Source organism: Pleurodeles waltl, chromosome 12, assembly GCF_031143425.1.
Source record: "Pleurodeles waltl isolate 20211129_DDA chromosome 12, aPleWal1.hap1.20221129, whole genome shotgun sequence".
Taxonomy (NCBI): Eukaryota; Metazoa; Chordata; class Amphibia; order Caudata; family Salamandridae; genus Pleurodeles; species Pleurodeles waltl.
Window position 1 is genome coordinate 710,906,230 of NC_090451.1, and position 21,567 is coordinate 710,927,796.

A 21,567-nucleotide genomic window follows, 5' to 3' on the forward strand; every position below is an offset into this window, starting at 1 on the left:
GATGAGACTGTCTGGCGGGTCTGGGTGTCGCCAGCAAACAGGTGGAGGGAGATCTCGAATTCCTAAGGGTCTCACAAGTGGCTCAAGGTAGAGGTTGAACAAGGTTGGTAACATCGAGCCTCGATGAAACCCTTGTTGCAGGCGGATTTAAGTGGAGGTAGAGCCAGTGGCGTAACAGACGCCCCCAAAGCCCCCGTGGCGTGGGAGGCCCTTGAGCTCCAGGGGCACCCTCAGCGTGGTACCCTGGCCTGAGAGTTCCTGTGTACGTCTGGAGAGGGCCCCTCAATGCACTTAGCAGGGAGCCCCTCAAGTTTCGTTATGCCACTGGTCAGAGCCCCCAATTTTGACTGCTTGAGAACAATTTGTCAGACTGGAGGTAAACCAGCCCATAAGTGCCCCTTCGAATACTCAGGGTGCAAGTAAAAGTGCGGAGTTTGACTGTATCAAAGGCAGCCAAGAGTTCAAGGACTGTACAACAAGGCATGAGTTTCCTCTCTCAAGGGTGCTGAGCGAGTCATTCACAATCTGCAGAGTTGCATCCTCAATGCTGCGGTCGGTGTGAAGCCATATTGCAGAGTCTCATGGTTATTTACATGGATGTGAGGTGGCAGTGGGCACGGCTTTCTATCACCTTACCTAAGAAGGGAAGGGTGGAGACTGGACAGAAGTTGAGCTAAGTATGTTGTATGCGTGTAATATGTATTACTCTGTGATATCGGTATGTGGCTGCCCCTGGGAGAGTGGAAGCTGACTTGTAGATACTATGGAAGCACTGAATGGAGGAGCTATACTGTACAGCGCGGTCTGTGTTTTGTCTAGAGTGATATCTGAGTGACAAGTGCCTTAGACACCTGTTAGACCAAGGATTGTTAAAAAAAAATGAGGACGGAAAGTGTGTGATTAAGCTGCCCTGCCTCTCTTCAGATACAGGTGTCCAATGAGGATGGTGAGAAGGCGTTCCTGCTCCCTCCGCAGCCGGTCAAACAGTTCCTGATCTCTCCCCCCGCGTCCCCTCCGGTTGGATGGAGACAAGGAGAAGATGCCATGCCTGTTCTCAACTATGACTTACTGTGTGCAGTGTCCAAACTGGGGCCAGGTAAGGACGTCTCATTACAGGGAACCTTGAGGGTTGACGCACTGATGGCCTCAGGTCATTTATCATCCAGCAGGCTCCATGTACCGTGGTGATTGACGCGGGAATGGCACCCGGGGCCTCATTTAGAGTTTGACGGAGGGGTTACTCTGTCGAAATGTAAATCCCATTAGATAATAATGGGATTTATATTTCGATGGATGGGCTATCCATCACCATTGTGACAGAGTAACTCCTTCGCCAAACTCTAAATCAGGCCCCAGGTCATTTATCGTTCATAGGTTTCCACCTGTGGTTGCTGGCGTGTACCTGGGGTATTGATGCATGGATGGCACCAGGTCACCAATGATTCAGAAGGTTTCACCTGTTGGTGCACGCGTGTACCTTGGTTATTGATGAAGTGATGGCACCAGGTCATTAATGATTCGGAAGGTTTCACCTGTTGGTGCAGGCGTGTACCTTGGTGATTGACGTGTGGATGCCACCAGGTCATTAATGATTCAGAAGGTTTCACCTGTTGTTGCAGGCGTGTACCTTGGTGATTGACGCGTGGATGTCACCAGGTCACTAATGATTCAGAAGGTTTCACCTGTTGGTGCAGGCGTGTACCTTGGTGATGGACGCGTGGATGGCACCCGGTCATCAATGATTCAGAAGGTTTCACCTGTTGGTGCAGGCGTGTACCTTGGTGATTGACGCGTGGATGGCACCAGGTCACTAATGATCCAGAAGGTTTCACCTGTTGGTGCAGGCGTAGACGTCTACTGACCCCTCTTGAATACCTGCACCTCTGATATCAGATTTGATTTGGAATCGAAGGCCTCCAGTTTTGCCCCTTTTTAACTACATTAAAGTCTTAGAGTTTTGTTTTTATCAAGGACCACTGTGCCTTTTTCTGTTTGTCCTGAGAAGCGCAGACAGGAGAATATACACATTGACTTGTTTAGTTCCAGCCTGTACAGAGCACTAGAGTACCATACAAAGTTGGGGAGGAAGGAAGTGTCCACGACCGGTATGACAAAGAGGATGCGGACAGGGAGGATAGCCAGCTGGATTCATCATTTGGAGGGCTACTCATGGAGAAGGTGTTGCTTAAAGAGGAGAGTCTTTGGTTTCTTCCTGTGGAGCTGGAGTGAGGGAGCCTCACACATCTGAGTCTGGATGAATTTAAAGATCCTAGAATTGTGGCAAGAGAAGGCTTGCCATCATGTCTTCTCCTTCCTGCAGCCTTATGTCTCTAGGCTCATGAGGTTGCTTTAGAATTCAGGTCAAATAGATTCACTGTTTACTTCTTGATGAAGGTCAACACTCTTGATGTAATGTTTGCACCTGCAGGTGTTGGCAAAGATGGGTGAAACACTGGCTACATCTTTCCGTTGAAATTTATAGCAGTAGCCAGGTCTTGAAGCTGAAGAATGTATCTACTATAGCTCTCACAGGTAGTACTCCTAAAACCACTAGAGAGGGACCCTTCTTAATTATATCTTGAGGGGAGTGCTCGTTCAGTATTTACCAGGCCACAATAGGTGCTCCACCGGGCATGCGCACTGATGCAAGATTGACACAACGGCTGACCCTGTAATGTCCCTTGGAGGAAATATGTGCCCTTTTCGAAAGCAGGACATCGGGGAGTCATCGGTGGAAAATAAGCGTGAACATTGAAAATCGGGTAAACGCTGATCACAGAGTATGACTGTGTGCTTGGTAAGAAGGTAGGGTCTGTGGATTCATAAGCCTTTGTAAACATTGAGGTTTATACATTAGGGACCCGGATTGACGTGATGAAAGCTGGGTGACCTCAACCTGCTGAAATATGTCTACCAGGGGATGTAGGATCCAATAATACTCCAATCATGTCCCACCTTATTGTTTTCAATCTGACAAAGGTGCCCTTATATCAAGGTAATAAAGCATTTTAAAGGACACCAACAGGCATTTTAAAGTGCTCCCGGACCAGAAACTGAACTCTCTAATCACATAAAAGTGCTGCTCTCAAGAGAGGGGTTGAGTCCATTCCATGTAGGAAACTACACTGGGTGAGGAATCCATTCTGAAACATTCAACATAGGAATATGTGGGCAAGAGTTTGTAAAAAAAAAGGGCTGACCCCCTCAAGAAATAATTTATGGGTGTCCCTCTGTAGTGATTTTGATTTAGGGATGTCAAGAGAACTGAGTTGCCCCTCACCCCCTCCTCCTTGATTGAGTTATGACAGGTGGTAGCTAGAGGAAGTCAGTTGTCTATGTTTGATTGGTACTAGAGTTCATTGGTTCTCCTGCTAGGGTCAGCGTTGGTAAACATCCAGTCAGATAAAAGTGCATGATAATGCTCATAAAAGTGGCTGGTGATTTTCCAGATAACCTATGAGTGCTACCAATAGCGGCGTTCCTCTCTGATGCAGTTATGTTACTCGTCTGTGGTAAAGCTCTCCTGCACATACACCAGACTTCTTGGCACTGTCTAAGCTCATGTCTTTGCCTTGGTTTGTGGTGGCCTCATCTGAGAGTGTTGAACTGTGCCAGGTTTCTGTAGCTTCCTAATCATGGGGTTGTTCTGCTTATATTTAAGTGATAATGGGAGCATGTTCTATCCAAGGCCCACCAGCCTGGGAAAGGATGCACGGCCTTGCTGTGCCTTCCTCACACAGGAGCAGCTGTAACCCCGGCTCTGCCCTCTACGGCGGTCATGGAGGGATCTACTGATATATTGTCTGGTTTAGACCACGTTTGGCAGCGGACTTGTTTTTGGACCATCCATAGCTCTCTATATTCTGCTTGTGCACTCTCTGGGAGAGTCCTCTCAGGGTGGGACAGACCTTCTCCATGCACTTCATTTTTGCAAATAGTCCTGCTGTCCTGTTGTGAACATGCTAAAGTCTACCAGATGCATATTTTAGTGTTCGAACTGTCCTGACGCCGGGCTTAGGAGGTAAAAGCAGTGTCTAAGATACTTCAAAAGGTAGGAATGATACAGAAACATCCATTCCATCCTCTGAAGTAAAGCCAGCACAGTTGACAATTGTATGATAGAGAGGGTAGCCCCACCATTCATTTGAATGCTGGCGATGGACAAATGACCAGGGAGTGTGCCACGTACCATCGCCTCTTGCCCAGACTTCTGGGAACCTCCAACGCTTATCACCTCTGTCCTGGCAGGGTTCAGTGTCATAAAGTGTAAATCACCCATCTTTTGAACCATAATAGCTAACTCACTTCTGCTTGTCCATCAGCTTCACAACCTTAAAGATTTTTAGTCCACTTGGAATAAATGCAGCTGTCATCAGTACAAGCTTAACCCTGAAGCACAAGCTCCTGAGTTACTGAGGAAGAGGATGGATGCGGGCCAACACTTCCCAAACTGTGGGTCGTGACCCAATTTCTTTTTGTTTGGTAAAGTCCGAACAATGATTAAAGATGCCATCAAATTCTGTACTTATCTTGTCACATTTGCTGGTCTTTCAAAGACAGAGACCAAATGTCAGGCTATGTCTTCTGACAAAGTGCTCTTATGTTTTTTATCACTGGGAGTGGTGTTTACTTTTCTCTCTCTGACTGCAAAGTGAGAGGAGTTTCTAAAGTGAATTATGTGACAATCATGCTGAGGTACAGGGAGTGTGAGAGGAAAGGCTGTACAATGTTATTTTTTCATAAGACACAAAAAATACCTATAAGTGAGCTGTGCACATTCAGCTGTCTTGAAAGCAAAAATTGGCACATTTTTGTAATTCTGAAATGTGCCGGAAACAGAGATTTTAATAGAATTAAAACCAATTAAGACAATCCACTTGCTCAAATGATAAATATTCACAGCTGCCCGATTTCCACACATTATCATTTGTGTGCAATATAGTTTGATGAGTAAAACTATACATCTGTGCAAAGTTAGCCGCCATTTCAATAGAAAATGTGGTGTCTGTAAATGACAGTGTGCTACCACACAATGTTTTAATTACATTAAAAAATCGCCCACCTCATGTTCGTTAAAGCTAAGTGGGACCCCACAGGTTATTGTTCCAAAAATGGGGGTTGCGTTTCTAAAAAATTAGAACCACTGATGTAAACATTTAAAAATAGTGGAGGGAATGCTGTGTCTCATGAAATCCCTCCAACAGTGAGAAGGAGGGCGCTTCACACATGCCATGGCATCGTCCCGAGTTATCTCTGACTGCAAGAACGCATCCATTGTCTGATCTTACATTTTGAGGAAGTGCACATTTTGTTACAAGAGAGTTGATGATAAACTGACAAGGATTACAACTATGTTGCTCTTTACAAAATAGATAGTCTGTTGTGGTCTGTTGCTCTCACAATCATCCATTCTCTTCAAAGGTGGAGGGAAGACTTTCCAGATGAGCTTCTAACTAGAAGTTTGATGTGTAGGTAAAGTAGTTTTGAGTAGTGATTTTCCATTACTTCTGGGACAAGTGGTGTTTTTTCATATTTGTGAGTGTGAATTGTTGGTTCAAAGCATCATTGCTTACCTCGCTGCTTTTTCTGAGTTGATCCTCAGTGGCGGTATGGGAGGGCTTTCAGTCTGGTTGTATTAATAAACCAGTCTCTGGTTCAGATATTACTGTGCAGTCCCGGGTCCCCGTCAGCATGCTCTGTCTCAGTGATAGGGCACCTGATCTTTTAAGATTTGTCTTAAAAAGAATTTAATGACTACACAAGCATCTTTGACTGACTTGGCACAACTCACATGGCAACTGGATTGCTGAAGTCAATAAAGGTTTTGAAAAGTTATGTTAGGATAGATTTTTTACTCAGTGTATGTAGTCCCTTAGAATGCAGTACGGACAATCTCTGAATTTTAGCTTGTTGGCCTGGTTGTTGGGTTCTCAGGTCTTTGAAGAGGAGTGTCAGGATTTACCATCTCAGTCCTGGATTTTAAATTTAAAATATTTCCCTTGTTTCAGTAAACTGGGACTTTATGCCAGCCGTTTATGGGACTCTGCAATTTCCTTGGTATTCCGGCTACCGTGAAGGGCTATCGAAGCTCCCTGAGGTTGATTTTCCAAAGACTCACCAGCAATGGTCTTGCACTGATATCACTTGTCGTGGTGGGTTATGGAAGGAGGTGTTCCTGTTGCAGAGCATTTAGCATGTTGCAAGATGTAGTGTTGGTTGTGCGTTGGTGTGCTCATTTCCAGGATGCAATATCTGATGTATGCCCTTGGTCTTGTATATTTACCAGCCCTTCAACCCTTCTGATGATGGTCTGCATGGGTCTGCATGACCAGACTTGCCCTATGGTCTCCTACACGGTGCCTGCCTCATGTCCACTGAGCCCGGACCCTGCCTCCTGTGTAGGGTGGTCTCAACACCTTCTGGGGCTCATCTTATGCTTGCTCCTTTTAGTGACTCAAGTCCTTGACCTAGGCTGAAATTGCAGTGTTCTCCCCACCTTCTCAGTGATGTTCAAAAGCCACAAAAAAACATTTGTTTTTTAAGTGCTTTGTCCTGATCCCATCAAATGGATAATAGAAAGGACAAAACCCTTGCAGTACGCTCAAGATCCCTGATGGGTCAGGTAAGATCCTATGGCTGTCTGCCAAATTCCGAACTGAGGGTTTCAGATATTAAAACTCAAATTCAGCAACACAATTTAACCAATCTCTGTTTTAAGCAGGAATTTATTGTTATATATCCTGAGACTTCTACACTAATTATGTTGTTTCTTGTCTGCTCCAGGAGAGAAGTATGAACTTCACGCAGGAACCGAGTCCACACCCAGTGTTGTCGTCCACGTATGCGAGAGTGAAACCGAAGAGGACGAGGATGAGATGAAATGTTCAAAACAAAAAATTGTTCCTACTAAGCGCCCGACTGAGCCCTCTCCACTAGCAAAGTAGCCCAAAGTCTGTCTCGCAGACCTGGAGTAGGAGACAGTAGAGCGCAGTAGAGTTTCAATGCAATCAACACCACAAAAGATATCTAAATGTATTCTCATCTACTGTACATACTGGAAGTTTCTGTTGGGCAGATATCAGGTGTAGTGCAAAAGCTGTATGTATTTAATTGATTCTTGGACATTGTTCATGTGACATCTGTATCTTCGTCTAATTCTCATATCCTCTGTAGTTTTTAATTGCACTTAACTTTCGTATTCAAGTGTTACTCTTAGTTTTAAGTCCTAACGGTCTGCACTTTAAGTTACAGAAAAAGCCCTCAAACAAATTAACAGTGTCAGTCAATTTTAGCAAAGAAATGTAGTTTTGTTTTACTAATGTCTTTTAAGTTGACTGTTTATACGATATCTTGCTTGTCGCTTCTTAATTATGGTTAGGTTTGCACCTTGCTCGAAGAATTGTGTGATTAATTCTTCTTCCAGTAGGTATTTGCCTGGGAAATCCCTATATTCCTCCAGGGATGAAGGGGTTCACTTGTGAGCAACAGTTTGTAATTTTGCACCCATGTTTATATTTGTTGAAACAAAATTTGCACTTATGTCCCATTTCCCCTTTTTCCAGTAATGGTTTTTTACTCCCAATCAAATATAGTTTTCTTATATTCAATTCTTGATCCCAATTATGTGTTTTGGGGTTAATGAAAAATCATATTTATGTTTTACTCAAAAAGTTTACTTTTTGGTCGCAATTAAACCTACGTTTGTTATCTTATTTTCTTTTATCCAGAATTAATTTGCTCACATAAAGTAGTAGTTTTTACTTCAGCAAATTTTCTACGATTGGTGCTTCAAACAGAGCCACAAGTATTTGGATTTGTACCTTATTTGGTCTTTGTGTTTTTTTCTTTGTTGCGTCACACCCTCGCCTACATTTATTTGCTGGAAAATTCCAGCCGAAATTCCAATTAGGCAAATATTATTATTTTTATTCCATTGTCATTTACTTCAAAATATGTGTGCTCCCTTTGATGTCAGTTCGGTCACTGGTTTGTGGGTTTGCTTGTGTTCACCCTACAACAACTCTTCATGACACACTGCAGCCTATCCTTGTGCCTAATTTACTTGTGGAATATTTGGAGGATAAAATGCTGTGTAAGAGAACATCAAAATATTCCTTTTTTGCAGGGCTGGTGTGTGATTGGTGTTCACAGGAGAAGCACATCTTATTGAAAGAGTCGGTTAAAAGTAATTATTGGTTCCTTTTGCAAGCCGCCTGCCTTCTTTAGAAAGAGTGGCTATGAAGTCTCGTTGTTACTGTATAGAACTGTGTATATAAAATTACTTAATTTATTCTTTGGCTTTTGCTGAACAAAACGACTCATTAAAATATTTCTAAAAATACATGGTCACATTTTATTCCAAAACAGCATGTTATATAGAATGATTTTATTAATTTAGTTTTCAGCAAAAAATCAGTGGTTCTTACTGGAAAAGTAATTACGAATATTGGATCAAAAGAATGCACAATCACACGATTAAAAGTTGTAGTGGGATGTGTCACAGAAGAATCAAAGACCACCATTTATCAATTTTGTGGCATGTTATAAGTTTTATAGAGCACTGAAATACTACAGCACAGCTGCCAAAGTCCACCAATCAGGACTTAGATGAAAAAGCTAGTTTACTGGCAGTGACAGAAGTTAAGATGGGTGTGAGCATTTCTCATGAGCGATCTAAAGCGTGGCTGATATGTTGACAAGAATATCTGACAATTGGTCACTTCAGACACTGGAATGGAGAGAAAGTTCATGCAAAAGATCTAAAAACACACCAAGGTGGGAATTTGGGAAAGGACTGAGTGATCAGCCCCAGGTAACAGAATGCCTTGATCTGATCACCCTTGTTAGCGAGAGGCCTTTGGAGACGAGACAGCGATGGCATGTGATCTGCAATGTGTGGTCCTCCAACCAGGCCAGCTAGTGTTTCAAGGCTGCTGTATGTGGTGGGTGAGGTTGGGCAAGGATTCCAGGTGAAGGCTGGAGAAGGCATCTCATGTGGCTTCCATTGTGTCATCAATAGCTTCTGATTTGGATTCGCTGTTGGTTTCCCATCCACAAGGTAGACTTGCCCGTGGAAAAGGATCAAACTTGCAAAGTGATCAGGTGTGCATGCGCCACGCTGGTGGGTTTCGTCCACGCTTCAGTGGTACCAAGAAGAACTAGATGGTGTTGATCTATGGAGTGTTAGGGAGTTGGTCACCACCTTGCAATTGTTGATCTCTTGTTCAGTCACCAAATGTTTCCCTCCTACAGGAAATAGAAAACAAGCACCAAGGTATTTTTGAGATTTCTTTAATTTCCTACCTCTGTAAGTGGAGCGCCTGCGGCCTCCACACAGGTAGGATTAAGAACATTATGAGGGTCATTCTGACCCTGGCGGCCGGTGGCCGCCAGGGCCACCGACCACGGGAGCACCGCCAACAGGCTGGCGGTGCTCCAACGAGCATTCTGACCGCGGCGGTTCAGCCGCGGTCAGAAGCGGAAAGTCAGCGGTCTCCCGCCGACTTTCCGCTGCTCGTGTGAATCCTCCATGGCTGCGGAGCGCGCTCCGCAGCCATGAGGATTCCGACCCCCCCTACCGCCATCCTGTTCATGGCGGGAAAGCCGCCATGAACAGGATGGCGGTAGGGGGGGTCGTGGGGCCCATGCCCCCGTCGCACCTTCCCACTCCGCCGGCTCGATTACGAGCCGGCATCCTCGTGGGAAGGTCGTTTTCCCCCTGGGCTGGCGGTCGGTTTTTCAGCAACCGCCCGCCAGCCCAGGGGAAAACTTGTAATACCCGCCGCGGTCTTTTGACCGCGGCGCGGTATTTCGGAGGGGGGAATTCTGGCGGGCGGCCTCCGCCGCCCGCCAACATTGGAATGACCCCCTATGTGTGCTCTAGAACCCATGTCACTAACATTAACTGGTGGGTGTAAGTTCTGAAACTGGAATGTACAAACGTGCACTGAGGAATTGTGTGAATTGGGCAAGAGTTGGATGTCTGTGCAGTAGCAATTTACAAATTATTTGTAGGTGTGTGTTACACCGGGCCAAGTCTTACACTAACTCTACACAGGGGTTGTGATGTCTGTCAGATCACTCGTACGCGCCCAGCGGTCTTTGGTCTTTGCCTGGTTTCTGTATCAGGTTTTTGTAAACTGATGTCTCCCTCTGCCTTTACTTCTGTCTGCCTCTTGAGATTTACTCTGAATGATGAAAGTGAAACATATTCATGAATTTTAAGTTTTGTGCAATTTTTTAAGAAGGGTATGCGTCAGCGATGGATTTTACAAAGCATGGCACACACTCATGCTACTTAAGAGCAATAGTTTGCTGAATGTGAAAACCCAGTACAATTTTGTTTACAAACACCTTCAAGCTTCTGTGAATTAACTTGTGCCACACCTTCAAATCTTTCTGTCATATTTCCTAAAAATCTCTCTCCCTGCGATCTTTTCAGAATTTGTTTCTCACCGTATTCCAATCAACCAAGATTGGAGGAGATTAAATTAGTTTTTGTCTCTTTCTGCACTGACAACTGCATTTAAAATGTGCCCTTAGAGCACCTTAAACTTAATGGATGTTTTTAGCATTAACACCTGACACCTAACAAAAGCAGATGTTTTTCTGGGTTATTTGTGGTCTACTTTCATTTGTTTCCTAGTGACAACATGTTCATCTCTTCACTTCATTCACTCTGCAAGTCACATATGTTGATATTTCGAACAAGGTGATGGGAGTTACAGTGGGAATACATTAGGTTTTGACCAAACCGTTGCCAGCCTCTTTTCTGGACTCCATCACGACAGGGGGGTCTGCCTAGGAGTCTTTCGAAGTAATGTAGGAGGGTCTGTGCTTCTTAAAAGCACTGTCTGCTCCCAGTGTCTCTCTGACACGTTCTTTGGCACTAGGGACCTGAGATGAGGGATTCAGCCACACTGTAGCACAGTGCTGGTTTTGACTATAACAAGCATTGCCAAAGCCAGTAGGTCTGGCCTATCTCTGAAGGGGCCTCTTAATTGACTGATGAGTTTCTGTATGTGATGTTTGGGATGAGTGAGTGGCTGAACGCAAGACTGACTCAGTGAATGAATAGTCAGCTCCACCCATGAACTCATCCATATATCCATGCATTAACTTCTCATACTTTTAGTCAGTCTTTCATTCTGCCACTCATGCTTTAGTTCATCGACCCGTTGACTCATTCTTGGAATCACCCTCTCACACATCAACGCCACGCACTCAGAACAGGGATTTAATGCTGAGACACTGTTTCTTTACATCCACAGCAAGATCAGGAGCATGATCCAGACTTGATGCTATTGTATCACCCCCCTCACATTACAGTGTCCAAACTGCACTCTCTGGACAAGCAAACGGGGTTTTTACTTTCAGGGATGAAATTGCGATCCACCTAGGTTTCCTGACAAACTCCTTGTTCTATTTAAGAACTGTTCTGTCTCTGGCGAATCTTAAATTGGTAAATACCAAGTTGTCTCATAAAGGGGTTGTTTGCTAGACCCTGCTTTGCATCCTTCCATGTAATTGCTGTAGGTGACCCTAACCCCGGGATTTGGTCTGACAGTTTTGGCATCTGATTCCGAATTGTGCTTCCTTCGTCTTCAAAATCCAAGCACAGTGATGTCAAGAGTCAAGGCTTCCTCCAGGAGATGGAGGATGGTTTGTCTTCAAGCACAGTGTTGTTAAGAGTCAAGGCTTCCTCCTTGAGATGGTGGATGGTTTCTCTCTAAGCACAGTGATGTCAAGAGTCAAGACTACCTCCAGGAGATGGCGGATGATTTGTCTGCAAAGGTAGTGATGTCAAGAGTCAAGGCTTCCTCCAGGAGATGGTGGATGGTTTCTCTCTAAGCACAGTGATGTCAAGAGTCCAGGCTTCCTCCAGGAGATGGTAGATGATTTGTCTCTAATCACATTGATATCAAGAGTCAAGGCTTCCTCCAGGAGATGGTGGATGGTTGGTCTCCAAGGGTAGTGATGTCAAGAGCCAAGGCTTCCTCCAGGAGATGGTGGATGGTTTCTCTCTAAGCACAGTGATGTCAAGAGTCAAGACTACCTCCAGGAGATGGTGGATTATTTGTCTGCAAAGGTAGTGATGTCAAGAGTCAAGGCTTCCTCCAGGAGATGGTGGATGGTTTGTCTGCAAGGGTTATGTTAGACCCAACAGCCTTAGGGTGGTCCCCCCCAAACTTTGTGTCTCCCTCCCTCCACTTTTCTGACACTTTTTGTTGGTTTTAGGATTCTGCACACTTTACCACTGCTAATCGGTGCTTACATGCATATGTTCTCTCCCTTAAACATGGTAGCATTGGTTCATCCCCAATTGGCATATTTATTTTTACTTACAAGTCCCCAGTAAAGTGCACTACATGTGCCCAGGCCCTGTAAATTAAATACTACTAGTGGGCCTGCAGCACTGGTTTTACCACCCACATTAGTAGCCCCTTAACCACGTCTCAGGTCTGCCATTGTAAGGCCTCTGTATGCAATTTCACTGCTACTTCGACTTGGCATTTAAAAGTAGTTGCCAAGCCTTAAACTACCCTTTTCTGCATATACATCACCCCTAAAGTAGGCCATAGGAAACCCATAGGGCAGGGTGCTATGTAGGGAAAAGTCAGGACCCGTACATATGTGTTTTATATGTACTGGTAGTTGAAAACTCCTAAATTCGTTTCCCACTACTGTGAGGCCTCCTTCTTTCATGGACTAGCATTAAGGCTGCCCTCATACACTTTTTGAGGGGTACATTCTGATCTGAAAGGAGTAATCGGGTCATATATAGTACGGCCATAATGGCGATAGAAAATCCTGCTTATTGGTGAGGTTGTATTTAATATTACTATTTTAGAAATGCCACTTTTGGGAAGTGAGGATTTCTCTGCACTATCTGTGCCTTAAAGCCTGTCTCCAATCAACGTCTGGTCTGTGCTGGTTGACAGCTCCCTTGTGCATTTCACCCAGACAACCACAAACACAGGACGCTCAGTCACATCTGCATGCTGAATGGGTCTTCCTGGACTGGAAGGGTGGAGGGCCTGACACAACTCAAAGGCCAGTGGCGCCCTCACACAATAGACTGATAACCCCCCCCTGGGACCCTGGCAGACAGGACTGAGCTGAAGGGGAACTTGTGCACTTCAAAACCACTCTTTGGAGTCTCCCCCACTTTAAATGGAGTTTTGGGTGTATAAACTGGGTCTTTGATCCCCTCCATCCCAGACACTTCTGGACCTACTCTTGCACCCTGTCAGAGGAGCTGCCTGGCTGCCCACAGGACTCATCTGGACTGCTTTGCTGAGAAGGACTGCTGCGCTGCTGCCCTGCTGCCCTGCTGCGCTGCTGCCCTGCTGCCCTGCTGCACTGCTGCCCTGCTGCCCTGCTGCACTGCTGCCCTGCTGCTCTGCTGCCCTGCTGCCCTGCCGCGCTGCTGCCCTGCAGCACTGCTGCCCTGCTGCCCTGCTGCCCTGCTGCTCTGCTGCCCTGCTGCACTGCTGCCCTGCTGCCCTGCTACCCTGCTGCTCTGCTGCCCTGCTGCACTGCTGCCCTGCTGCCCGGCTGCACTGCTGCTCGGCTGCCCTGCTGCACTGCTGCCCTGCTGCTCTGCTGCCCTGCTGCCCTGCTGCTCTGCTGCCCTTCCCCCAAAAGTGCTCTCCGAGGGCTCGGATTGAGCTTGCCTCCTGTTTCTGAAGTATCAGGGCCAACAAATACTTCACCTCTTCAAGAAATCCCTTGTGCGTCAAACATCGATGGGATGCCTACCAAAATCGATGCGAACCCTGCATTGCAATCGAGAAATCACCACACAGCGGACCGGACCAACGGAGCCCGACTTCCTGACTGAAAATTTGACATAGCGCCTACCTTGCAATGGAAAAATTTGATGCATTGCCTACCGGATCGATGCAGTGCCTGTTCAGTGCGATAAGGATTCTCACGCATCGTCCCTGGGTGTCAAAATATCCCCGCATCGCAGCGAGAAACCAAGACTGCGTGCCGGAAATTGAATCAAACCCCTTGCAGCGTGGATAGAAATGACGCATCATCTGTGCAACATCGTAAAATCCGATACAACACCTTATTTTTCCACGCATCTCCTCCTCTGCGGTCTCTGTGCATCGTTATTTTTGTCGCATTCCAACAAAGAGACAACAGTTTATTTCTAAGGGTTAAGACACTTTTAAGCCTTTTAAAAGTGATATTTCAACTTGTGCTTATTGGAACTTTGTCTTCTTTACGTTATTTTATTCAGATACATTTTATCTATTTTTCTAACCTGTATGGTGTATTTTTGGGGTGTTTACACTGTGTTACTGTATGATTTATTGCACAAATACTTTACACATTGACTTCTAAGTTAAGCCTGAATGCTCAGTGCCAGCTACCACAGAGTGGGCACAGGATAATTTGGATTGTGTGTGACTTACCGTGACTAGGATTGTGGTCCATACTTGGACAAGGGTGTACACCTCTGACAACTAGAGACCCCATTTCTTACAGTAGTGATTTCAAGAGTAAAGTCTTTCTCCAGGAGATGGTGGATGGATGTCTCCAAGCACAGTGATTTCAAGAGTCAAGGCTTCTTCCAGGAGATGGTTTGTCTCCAAGCATAGTAATATTAAGAGTCAAGGCTTCCTCCAGAAGGTGGTGGATGGGTGTTTACAAGGGTAATGATGTTGAAGAGTCATAGCTGACTCCGGGAGGTGGTAGAGGGTTCTTCTTCAGGAATAACTTTGTTAAGCACTCTTTTGCACTTTCTTTGCTCTCTGTCATTTTTTCCTACTGCCTTTGTTGTTTTACTGTCAACTCATTTCTATCACTGAGTTTTCCTATGCTTTTCATAGTCCTTTCTTGTTTCTTTCCCACCTCGCATTTCTAGGTTATTTTTTCCTCTACCTTCTCCCTCTTTTGCTCTTCCTACAAAATCTCCTTTCATTCTATTAGACAAATTTCTACTTCTAGGTATTCCAATTCCTTTCTTTTCTTCAAATCTTTTTCTTTCCTTGCCCTCTTATGTTTTCCATTTCTATTTGTCTCCTTTTGCCTCCTTGCAGTAGTTCCCTGTCCTTTGCTGTTCCTTTCTTTCACTCTCCCTTCTCTTTGTTGCTATTGTTTTCTTACTGTTGCTGCCGCCATGCTAATTCCTTTCTCCCACTTAGCCACTTTTTCCTCAGTTCTTTCAGATATGTCTCCTCACCATGTGCACAGCAATCATTCTCAAAGAACAGGCAGGAGACAGGAAGTGTTACTCACAAGAGGTAGTTTGTTGGCTGCATTAGAGTAAGTTTCGCTCACAAACCCACAAAAGGTGTTATGGAGGCAGCAGCATTGCAAGCTTTAAAAACATACACACAAATATACACGTATGTGTGGAATGCCAATGTCATGAATGTTCTTTTAGGTAAATAGATGTGTTTATGCTCCAAACAACATCAAGCCCACACCAGGTGACTGAATCCTCTCTTAGGCTGGTTACATGACCATTATCATTATTGTCTCTTGCATCGCCTTGATTTAAATTATATATAGCCCCTGGTTGGTGGTTAGTAAAGTACTGTCCCTTACTGTGGGTGTCAAAGGCTTAAAGGGCATCTCTGCCCGTACCGGCACCAGTGTGCCTGTCCATGCACTGAAAGACCTTCTGTACAACTTGTTACTCTCAGCTCTCACTCTGGACATGGGCCAGCCAAAGAACGCACAACCAAGTGGGTGACATTGAGCTCTCAGTGGGTCCCTGCCAATCTCCTGCTGGCATGGAGATACCAGTTTCACACCACCCTTGCTCCAGCAAGGAGTTTTACAGGCACCACGCCCTGCTTCCCATTTTCTCCTGTTAGTGAGACAGCAGGAGCGGGGAGGAATGCGTTAGGGAAGAAGCCTCCCCCCGAAGGTCTGAGTATACTTTAACAGCGGTTACATATTGCACATGCGGTCTGCTGATTCACCCACAATGTAGTTAATGAATGCATCACTTGCTGCTGATGTAACCTACAAGTTGTTCCTCCCTAGCCTGTTGGGGCGGCCCTTGACTCGGATGTGTGATGGTAGTGGGAAAAGCACTCTGTAGCACAACGGTGCAGGCAATAGTTTTTTTTATTTCCCCTTTAAAGTATCCTTATAACTGTACTATATTTTCACTGATGTTATTACTGCAATGTGTTTATTACTGTCTTTTTTTGTGTTTTTATTGTGGGAGAAAATACTTGTTGCCTCCACTTAGACTACTAGCTGCTGGTTTTTCGACTCTGAGAGTGCGCTGAAGCCTGCAAACAAGACCTCAGTGCCAGCATTCTAACCTTTTTTCAAAGTATCTGTTGCATTGGCTACCATCAAGTGACAAGGGCTGACTTACTTTTAGGAACCTGGTATATGATCCTCTGGGCATGTAAAGCGGAGTGTCCACCCAGGGCAACAGCACTGATTGTGGGACCCCATGTGTGACAACCCACAAAAAAAGCTCCCATCCTGCCACTGCAGAACGGAAGGGTAGTCATCACACTGCCAGGTCGAATTAGTCATTGAAACTAATGGCAAAGCCCCACACTTCCATTAACAATATATGTAAGTTTCCCCTAAGGAAGGCCCATCAAGCCCCAAGGCTGGGATCTGTGAATTATTGAGTAGGACATGTATTTTATACATATATGTCCTAACAGCCACACTTCCAAATTGTTGCATTGCTGTGGGAGAGTTGGTAGCCCCATTGGCTAACCCAGGGTTACCTACTGACCCCTCAGCCTGGCTAACTTCTGAATAGAACAAACTAACTGGGTACTGTAAGGTATCAAATTAATTGTGGCATCAAACCTGACTTAGGCCCTCATTATGACATTGGTGGTAAATCACGCTTACCGCCATGCCGACTGCCGCCAACATAACGCCGCCGCTGCGGATAACCTCCAAGTATATTATGACACACACACATACCAATCAGTCACTATACAGCCACTCACAACTCCGCCAGCCCAAAGGTCAGTGATAAACTGGCGGTAGCAAAACCCACACCATTATGCCAACAGAACTACGACCACAGCATTTTGACTCACGAATCACCACGTGGACATTCAATGGCGGTAAACCATTGGCGGTACATACCGCCACGCTCAAAATACACACCCACTAACAAATCTACACCACACTGGACAATTCAAACTACACACACCTGACACACATACACACACCACACCCACAGACCCACACCATTATAAAACACACACCCACACTACCCACAACCCTTTGCAACTAGAAAGAATTGCCACCAGAGAGAGATATAGCAAGAGCACTCACACAACCAGAGCCACATAACTTCATCACCCATACACCATCCACGCACCTTACATCACACACCCCAACACATCACCCCACACTCCCTCACCCACATCACTCACACTACACCCATGGCACCACAACAACACCCCAGATTCTCTGAGGAGGAGCTAGGGGTCATGGCGGAGGAAATCATCCGGGTAGAGCCACAGCTATTCGGATCACAGGTGCAGCAGACATCCATTGCTAGGAAGATAGAGCTATGGCGGAGAATCGTGGACAGGGTCAATGCTGTGGGACAGCACCCAAAAACAAGGGATGACATCAGAAAGAGGTGGAACGACCTACGGGGGAAAGTGCGTTCCACAGCAGCAAGACACCAACTAGCGGTACAGAGGACTGGCGGTGGGCCCCCACCTCCTCCCCCACAACTAGCAACATGGGAGGAGCAAGTCTTGGCAATCATGCATCCTTAGGGCCTGGCAGGGGTAGGAGGAAGACTGGACTCTGGTAAGTCAAATCTCTATTACTATCACCCCCCTATCTGCATGTCCCCACTCTTACCCTCACTCCCATCACTTCACCACCTCCCACATACCCCACCATCACAACCCACTCATCCCAATACAAAGCGCTGCATGTAACACCCCTCACAGACCTGCATGGACACCTATCACCACTGCATGCACACTGGAAAGAATCACCTAGCCCACCAAATAGCAACTCACGGAAAGGAAAATCTGCCAGGGCAACAACAACCATAGAGGGCAACACACCCATGCACATGATGTCACACGCAGAAACAATAACACTGCATTTACATCCGCACAGGTACCCCAGCCAGTGACACCGGAGAAGAGGTGCCAGCAACATCCAGTCCCCTCCCAGAAGAGGCCCACAGTGATGACAGCAGCTCTGGTCGCCTAGATCTGGATGCCCAACCTGGCCCATCAGGGATCTCCAGACAGTCGGTTACCCAGGCACACTCTCACACCACCACAGAGCCTCCCCCTCAGGAAACACCACAACAGCACCCACCCAGCGGGCTCATACCTCTGCCCCGAGGACATATCAGTCAGCAGTGTGTCCACCACTACAGGGACCCAGGCCACACCACAAACACAGGACGATTAAGAACCTGGGGTCAGTGGTAGTGGGCACACGGTTCAGGGGACAGAGGCACAGGACAACAGGAAAGTTGGGAGGACTGCTGTGCGACAGGGGGAGGACAGGCCCAGGGAACCGACTCTCCAGGAGGCACTCGCCCCGATCCTGGCAGCATCCCAACATTCCCAGGATACGCTGGGCCAGATACTGGACAAGATTCAGGAGAACATGCGGCTGCAGGAGGGACAGTACCTGAGGATCAGGGAGGACTTGAAGGACATCAACACCACCCTGGTCTCCATTGCAGAGGTGCTAGCAGACATGGCCAACACTATGAGGGAGGCAGTGGCACCCCACCAAGCCTCTGCCGCTAGCCAAACCGATGAATAGCCCTCCACCTCCGCTGCCGCTAGTGGACAGGAGGCCCCGCCACAGGACCAACAGGCCACCAGCACCCCTCCCCCTGCAGAAGGCGAACCACCAAGCAAACATTCCTGCGTTCCTGCGATCAAGGCAGAAGCTAGAGACTATTGCCAAGACCCCCGCCAGGAAATAAGACTCTCCTGATTCTCATCCTTGTGTACCACTCTGTCACCCTGTCCACCTTGAACTGCCATTGCCCCCTTGGACAATGCACCTGTGATACAAATAGACTGGACTCTAACCTGGACTTTCCTCCATCATCACCCCAGCACATTGCACATCCCCCTCTCCCTCTTAGCACTTAAATAAACATCCTTTGAACAAATACAAGTATGGAGTATGTCAAATGATTTAAGTATGTATTTGTTTAACAAGGTTCAAACATTGAAAATCAACTGTACAGAAATGTATACATAGGAATGACTTGTAGTTGGCTGCAGTCAACACAGCAGGAGCAATAGTTGGGCACAAATATCTGCAAATAGAGATGCCAAAGGCTACAGTGAGAGGCCATAGAAATGGCAAAATCAGCCTGCCAGTGACAATGTCAAACACCAAACTGTCAATTAAATGTGAAGTTACACTGTCTTACCTGTGTGTCATTGGAAGGATTGACGAATTACTACACTTCTGTTGTCCTCATCCTCATCCTCTGCCTCCTCATCTTCACTGTCCACAGGGTCCAGTGCTGCCACACAGCCATCTCCAGTCTCATCCTCCTGCAGAAAAGGCACCTGGAGACGTAAGGCAAGGTTGTGCAACATACAGCATGCCACGATGATCTGGTAGACCTTCTTGGGTGAGTAGTACAGGGATCCCCCTGTTAGATGGAGGCAACGAAACCTGGCCTTCAGGAGGCCAACGGCCCTCTCTATAATTCTTCTTGTTCGCCCATGTGCCTCATTGTAACGTTCCTTGGCCCTTGTCCTGGGATTCCTCACAGGGGTCAGTAGCCATGAGAGGTTGGGGTAACCAGAGTCACCTACAAATAATGAGGAACAACATTTAGCCACACACCAACCCCTAGGGCTCACACCATACTCATACACCAACATCTACTGAGTGGGAACCAGGGCACACCTATTAGCCACACCCTGTACCTCTGGAGTTGAGCCATCACATATGGGATACTGCTATTCATCAGGATAAAAGCGTCATGCACAGACCCAGGATACTTTGCATTGACGTGGAAGATGTACTGGTGCGCCAGGCACACCATCTTCACATTCATGGAGTGAACGCTCTTTCAATTTCTGAACACCTGTTCATTTCGCCCTGGGGGGTGGGAAATGCAATATGTGTACCATCAATTGCCCCAATAATGTTGGGGATATGTCCCATTGCATAGAAATCAGCTTTCACTGTGGCCAAATTCTCCACCTGGGGGAAACAATGTAGCTGCGCATGTGTTTAATCAGGGCAGACAACACACTGGTCAGCACTATTGAGAACATTGGCTGAGACATTCCTGCTACCAAGCCCACTGTCACTTGGAAGGAGCCAGTTGCCAAGAAATGGAGCACTGATAGGACTTGCACAAGAGGGGGGATCCCGGTAGGGTGACGAATAGCAGATTAGGTCAGGCTGCAATTGGGCACACAGCTCTGTGATTGTGGCCCTGTCCAGTCTATAGGTGGTGATAATGTGCCTGTCCTCTGTTGTTGCGAAGTCCACCAGGGGTCTGTACACCGGGGAATGTCTCCATCTCCTATTCATCCGCATCGGTTGCAATCTATTGGGCAAAATGGTGAGCAGAGGCTCAGTATCTCTTATTTCCAACCACTACACTTCAATGCATGTTGTGATTGTAACAGTATTTTCGTGGAGAGGTCCAAATGGTGCATATGTGTACTGTGACGCAGTTAGGAGCTATGGCCTGCCACCCCACCCCACGCCCCCGAAATGGCATCCGCCTGTCCTGTTTGGAGGGACAGGTGGAAATGAGGTAATTCCGCTGACTTTGTGTGCCGTGGCGGTAGGCGGTCGAAAACCGCCGTGCAACTCCTCATTGGTTATTATTGTGCCCTATGGGGTGCAGTGGACAATGGTGACGTATATCGGCAGCGACGGTATGCAACGCCGTGGACGTCACTACCATTTTGTATCTGTATACTCACTTGCTACCTAACTTTCCACAGGCAGGGACCTACACTGCAAGTGCTGCTGTGACCTGTGTCTGGAACTGACCATGGCTCGTGTCACTAGGGAAAGGGCCCCTTGCCTTCACCTTGGCAGAGTTGGAGAGACTGTTAGATGGGGTCCTACTCCAGTACTGAATGCTGTATGGGCCTCCAGACCAACAGGTGAGTACACAGTGAGTACGATGCATGGGGCGTGAATGCATAGAGTGCTGTGTGTGAAGGTCTCATGTAGGGGTGTGTGGTTGATGGGCCCTGGGCGGCGAGCAGTATGTATGGTGGGCCATGTCTGTGCTAATGGGGATGAGAAGGGGCATGGTGGGCCATGAGTGTAACAGGCAGGATGGTAGGACTAATAACCTTCCCTGTGCCCATTTCCCTGCAGGTTAGCGCCCATCAGAAAAAGGGTATATGGCGTGCCATTGCAAAGGACATGCAGACCCTGGGGGTCTACAGGAGGCGGAGCACCCACTGTCGGAAACGGTGGGAGGACCTGAGACGCTGGGCATGGAAGATGGCAGAGGCCCAGCTGGGGATGGCCTCTCAACAAGGAAGGGGTGCCCGTCGAACCCTAACCCCCCTGATGGCCTCCATACTGGCGGTGGCCTATCCGGAGCTGGATGGGCACTTGGGG

At 46.8% G+C, this 21,567-nt stretch overlaps 1 protein-coding gene across 1 annotated transcript in view; it reads left to right on the forward strand.

Moving 5' to 3' along the window:
- RCAN3 (RCAN family member 3) overlaps nt 1-8,341 on the forward strand; it is a 59,317-nt gene extending 50,976 nt beyond the window's left edge. Inside the window, exons 4-5 of the mRNA XM_069215754.1 lie at nt 925-1,096; nt 6,784-8,341. Of these exons, the coding sequence (XP_069071855.1) occupies nt 925-1,096; nt 6,784-6,944 (333 nt within the window). The 3' untranslated portion in view covers nt 6,945-8,341. The remainder of the gene's footprint in view (nt 1-924; nt 1,097-6,783) is intronic.
- The last annotated feature ends 13,226 nt before the right edge of the window (nt 8,342-21,567 follow it).